Genomic DNA, 6,000 nt, shown 5'->3' on the forward strand with positions numbered 1-6,000 from the left:
CTAAAAGAAAATCCTCTTTTGGTTATGATCTAACGTAGGTCTTTGAAAAACCTTGCCCAATCATTTAGATATAAACCAGGTGAAAGCACACTCCTTAGTTATGCGCATCACGCATCAACGAAGAACACTATGCAAACGTATGTCCGTGGCATACCAGTTTTTCCCTAACTTATTTTTCTTCCTTTAGCCTTTTATAAGACTTAAGCTAGAAACGTATTGGCAATCCAAATTTTTTTGATGGCAGCACATTTCCACGAAAATGCTTGTCCTTACCATACTTTGCATTACCACCAAGGTATATGCATTTAGAGAGATAACTTTAGTCGTTCAATAAACTGGCTAAAATGAGACACCTTCAATTTATCACATATATGGGTTCTCAATTATCTTTGCAACTGCAAATGCCAATAACATCTTTGAGTTCAGGAATTTTTGCAGAATTTCCACTACTACATGATACACACAGTACTGATAACACTACGAAGACACGCATAAAAATGATTAATCTTCGCACACTTATGAGAAACATGGACTTAAACACTTGCACCATAGCAGTCAATATACTCTTCGGTTTTGTCATACAATTACTTGAAAACCTTGTTGCTATCTCAATCTTCAAACATTGCATATTCTTGCATGTTCGTCTAAAACTTTGGGCAGGAATTTTGACAAATTTGTCATAAATTTTCTTTACTTGTTGCTACCTCAATCTTCAAAGTTCTTTCAAATTGATCTTTCCATAAAATCTCAACTTTTCTAGTTTCCATACGACCGAAACACAAACAATTCCCTAGTGATCGAAGTGATACCAACTTGAGTAAACGAGAGAAAAATCAAGAAATATGTCCACAAACACAGATCTAATACTAGCTGTCACATGCCCATTTTGCTTTCATGAGACATGACTGGAAATACTCTCTGGTTAAGTGAATCAACCTCACCCACGAGTACTCGGCCTTGCACACTTGCATCAAAGTATGCATTTTCCTTCATTCATAGGGATTTACGCAACGAAAGTTTTTATTCATTTCGTTCTAACTCTCCGTCATAAGCATAAGAGGTTCTCCATGCATGAATTCCAATTGACCAACTCAAAAAATAAGCAATATCATAAACACGAAGACATAGTGCAACAATCCCAATTTATTGCATCAAAGGAAGATCAAAAAACTCGTCCATCACGCGTACTATATTGCCCATCAGTTCTCTTAGAGATGCCTTATTCTCTCAAACATGAGACTACCTCTCCTCTATGTAATCCTACTGATTTTCCTATATCTTTACAAAATTTGTACAGTAGTTACAATATCCAAAACCCGTGCATTACCGAATACAAAATCCTTGGAAAGCCAAATGTTGAAGGGGTAGTTTTCATAACCGCTTAAAGTTGTGCATAACTGGTTGGCCTTCTCTAATTCTTCCATGTCGTGCCACACCTATACCAAACGATGTGTTCACTCTAATAAGGTTGTAAACTCACTTTATAACTGTTCCAACTTGTCTCGCATATTTGACATGCTCGCAAAGCCAACAACAAACATGTGGCCGACACTTGAGCCATAACACACCACCATAGCGCTACATTTGTTTTGTCCCGAGGGAGTGTACAACTATTATAACGTTCTACTTATCTTTTCCTGATCCCATATACCTTTATACTTGCGCTACATTCATTATTTTCTCATACGTGTCCTTTATTTCACTTAGCCAATTGCTCGACAAAAATAATGCATACTCTCGCAGCACTAGGCTGTTTGCATTTTCCAAGATTTGTCTAGTCTTGGACTAATGCATAGGCCAATTACTGGCCTATTCTAATGACTTGCATCGTCCTTGAGTTTGGGATACTCAATCCTCTGAATATGTATGAATGCCAACATGGCATGTTGCATTTTTCAGTTGGCCTTGTCCTATGTTTAACAATGAAGCTTCATTACCAGGCCACTAACTTTACAATGTAGCGTTATTATTGCGCTTCACGGACCCTGCAGGGTACCGCCATCCTATCGTTTTACAGTCTATGCAGTGTAACACTATCATAATTATTCACTGACTAGACCGGCTATGCAGTAACGCGTCATCATTGCGCTTCACTGGTCGTACCCGTTATAGTTACCAATGGTTCGTTAGTCTTGTTAGTTTCTCCATTTTATTTTGTTTTATTTTTTTCTTGCTAAGCTTATTCTCTAAGATTCAAAATCTTTGGTAGTGTGTATATTCTTAATTTTAAATAAACATACTATGTAAAAGGGTTGTATATTTTTTGGGCATATTAGGGTCTGATCGTAAAACATGTCATTGATGCATTTGGGTCGTAGAGTAACCAAAAACCGTTAAAATATAGTTAGATGACTTTTATGTTTCACAAAACACCTTGACCGTCAGCTGACTAACGTTGATAGTTTAAATATTGTCAAGATATTTAACCCTCTAGTCCTTTTCCATCTCCTTCCGTCTAGTGGAAAATCTCTCTGTTCTTTTTTCTTTTCGTGGTTCAAGCATTTATGTGAACACATGATGAGCACAACCTGAATCCCTAATGGTGTCGTTCACTAAGAAATCCCCTTTTCTAGCTGCATAACTCCTTCAAATTCAACTCATACATGACTCATCTATCATAGTTCTTAAGGAACTCAAAAAAAAAAATTCATAATCTCCTCCTTTCAGCTCCCTTGTCACTGGAAGTAACAACATTCAATCTCTCTAATCATCTCCGTTTATTTTCAAGCACCATTAGCAGATCTGATTAATCGTCACGCAGACACAGCATTTCATTACTCAAAAGCATCGGTAATCAGTGGTAAGAATCTAGGCAGCAGCTTGTTTTTCCATCTAATCTTGGGATAATAGGTCCTTCCACTATTTTATACTAGGGTATTATAGTAAACATCTCAAACGGTCAAGTCAGTCTACAACCCAAATGCATTAGTGGTATGTTTTACAACCCAGACATTAATATGTCCAAACACATAACCTTTTACGAAATTTCTCTTTTAAATATATCTTCCCTGCTGATAAAAAATAATTATAATTCTAATTATTATACCAGAGTCGCTGTTCTAGGCCTATTGTATATATAATTTGAGGACGATTTTCTAGTATGTGGTTGAAAGTTGAGCCAAAAGTTTAATTCTAAAGCACTTGGTCCCCGACCATTAAGGTTAAAAATGGCGTACGACCAGATATGCTTACTGCTCAAAATGGAGATAAAGTTTCTAACTGTTTGTCACCTTCCATACATAATAATATATTGATTCAAATATATATACCGTCAAAATTGGAAGCAATAATGGATTATGTCCTTTTCAAAATATGTCCTAGTTATGATGATGAGTGAATGACGAACCGTTTCTGGCTGGTACATCTACATTACATTACTAGACACGAGTGGTATTGGTATTCTCATGTGCTTAGACTGCTAAATTATTTATGTCATGGTCTACTTTGTAGATGTGTAGCAGTACTGGAAATAAATTACTAATCTAGATTCATACGGTACCACATGAGTATAAGTATTAAGTAGATACCGAAATAACTTGGTCTTGGTGAACACATACCACACAGAGTTACACCAACTGACATATATGGTTAAATGTATGATTGGTCTGTATTTCATTATTGAAAAGGTACTTGCAATCCAACTGTATTTCATTAATTTTGAGTAGACTTGGTATATTTCCAATCGGAGGATACTCAAGAATGAAAAACTTTACTTGCTAGGGTTCCTACGGCTATACTAAATTAGAAATTCAAAACACTAGACCAAATAAACTACTTAAACATACCAAAATAAAAATTCCAATTTCTCATGATTGTTGGGGTCAAATAAATTACTTAAATTACTTGTTTTGTATGAATCAAGATTATTAATTTTGTTACGGATTGTTTCACCTCTGCAGAAGTAGTTGAGGATACATATAAATGAGTTGAGGATATAAATGAGTTAGCTGGCGAAACACACAAGAATACCAATACTACTAGATATAAAATCATTCAACCATCTAAATTTATGTAATGTAGATGTATCAACCAAAAATTAATCATTCAACCATCTAAATTTATGTATTGTAGATGTATCAACTATAAACCGCTCATCATAAAACTAGGACCACTTTTGAAAAGTGCATCATCATTAGGTGCTTCCAATTTTTATGCACATTTTGTGCCGAAGAACAAACTTAGTATTAATGATATAGTTCGCAGCATATGTTGCCAGGATTCAAAAATGCCTAAACATAAACAAATGGTTGTTAATTTGTATTTTCCTATTTTACATACTCTTCTCGACAATAACCGAAATACAGTATCGAAATTCGAAAAGCTAATGTATGTGTGGCCATTACGGCATGGATTGAGCCCTAGTCACCTTTTAAAAAGAAGAATTGTTGTCATAATTCAACGGCTACTGATCACAAAATACAATAGATTATCGGAAAAGTTGAATTACTTACAAATGAGATCTTCACGTTTTGTGCATAATTTTTTCAATCATGACTGGCTGTGACAAGAATCAAATGAATTAAGTTAAGTTTCCAATGATCTTAGAAGAAATTATAATACATAATTGGGAACGTGTAACGTGAGAATTTTCAAATTATTCTACTCAAATGATTTCAAGAAAAAAAATTTTAAAAGGTAACAAAGAGTGGTATTCAATATAAATAGTTCAAGTGGTATGAGAACGAAACAAGATCGCAACGCAAAACATACAAGAAAACCTAAGGCGTTGAGAAATGAAGTCTGATCTTGTTTTCGTTGTGTTCAGTTTCTTGATTATGGTAAGGAAGGGAAACTCAATGACCTATGAGCTTATTAATGAGATGAAAGTTAACGCGTCGGCTAATGATATATGGGCAGTATACAGCTCTCCTGATCTCCCTAAGCTCGTCAATAAATTCCTTCCCGGTGCTATAGAAAGGATTGATTACGTCAAAGGAAATGGTGGTGTTGGTACAATTCTTCGTATCGTATTTCCTCCTGGTATGTTCATGCATTTATTCGAGGGTCTTGGTTACCTCTATCTGGCTCAGTTGCTTGATTTCAATGTTTCCACTAATATTGCACAGTACTTACAATTTTCGTCCTAAATATTATTTCAGGTTCTGTGCCACTAAGTTACAAGGAGAAATTCATTACTATCGACAGTCGTAGGCTTTTGAAGGAGGTTCTGCATATAGAAGGAGGATACTTAGCCATGGGTGTCACATTTTACATAGAACGTTTCAAGATCATAAAGAAAAGCTGTAACTCATGCATTATCAGATCCATAATTGAGTATGAAGTCCCGGATAAACTTGCTGCAAATATTTCTCCCCTCATAAGTGTTGATGGCTTTGTCACTATGGCCACAGCCATCTCCAAATATGTGTTGGACAATAAAAAGAATGGATACATTCCCTGCTTAGCTAACTAAAACGAACACATATTATGCCCCCACAAGCGTCGGTTTCAACCAGCAATGGTGCTGAAATATTTTCTTTGATTATGTTTTTAGCATTTGTTATTTTGATTATGCTTTGTGTCCTCTTTGTTTGATCATTACCTAATAAATTTTAATTGGAAATAAAAGAATCTGGTGTGCGTAGATGCTGGGGTGTGAAACTCACAAAATTAATTCCTAACATCTCTTTATACGCTTGTTCGATACCATAGGAAGTTGAGAGGGCTTTGTTGACAGTTCAATATCTAAAACCATGACTGTTCCCGAATGAATGAACCGTTACAAAAAAAACAAAAGAAAAAGATAATGGTTTCTTACTAAATCTTACACAAATGGTGGTGAACAATCGTGACCGTTTTTCCTGTTACTGAATAATGATACTGTTTTTTTGTAGAAATATAATCTTAGTGTACACTGATTAACAGTAAGTGTTTCCCATAAACACTGTTATCAAAGTTTGAACTTAAACTAACAGTTCTTTTTTAAATTACCTACACTTCCGTTCGAGCAGATCCACCTAAGGAATCTGCCCACTTCCGGGTCTTTTTTTTTTTACATTT

At 35.3% G+C, this 6,000-nt stretch overlaps 1 protein-coding gene across 1 annotated transcript; it reads left to right on the forward strand.

Annotated features, from left to right (window-relative positions):
* The first annotated feature begins 4,507 nt into the window (after window positions 1-4,507).
* Window positions 4,508-5,584, forward strand: LOC113328662 (S-norcoclaurine synthase 2-like). The gene is made up of 2 exons (XM_026575699.1): window positions 4,508-4,980; window positions 5,100-5,584. Exons 1-2 carry the CDS (start codon window positions 4,734-4,736, stop codon window positions 5,411-5,413), a joined length of 561 nt encoding a protein of 186 aa, XP_026431484.1. The 5' UTR covers window positions 4,508-4,733; the 3' UTR covers window positions 5,414-5,584.
* Window positions 5,585-6,000: the final 416 nt, after the last annotated feature.

The sequence above is a fragment of the Papaver somniferum genome, unplaced genomic scaffold (assembly GCF_003573695.1).
Source record: "Papaver somniferum cultivar HN1 unplaced genomic scaffold, ASM357369v1 unplaced-scaffold_114, whole genome shotgun sequence".
In the NCBI taxonomy this organism is placed as follows: domain Eukaryota; kingdom Viridiplantae; phylum Streptophyta; class Magnoliopsida; order Ranunculales; family Papaveraceae; genus Papaver; species Papaver somniferum.

Excerpts from the sequence above, each read along its gene's own strand:
- LOC113328662 (XM_026575699.1), top strand. The coding sequence starts at position 4,734 with ATGAAGTCTGATCTTGTTTTCGTTGTGTTCAGTTTCTTGATTATGGTA. Across the intron at positions 4,981-5,099 it reads TCGTATCGTATTTCCTCCTG|GTTCTGTGCCACTAAGTTAC; the intron begins GTATGTTCATGC and ends ATATTATTTCAG.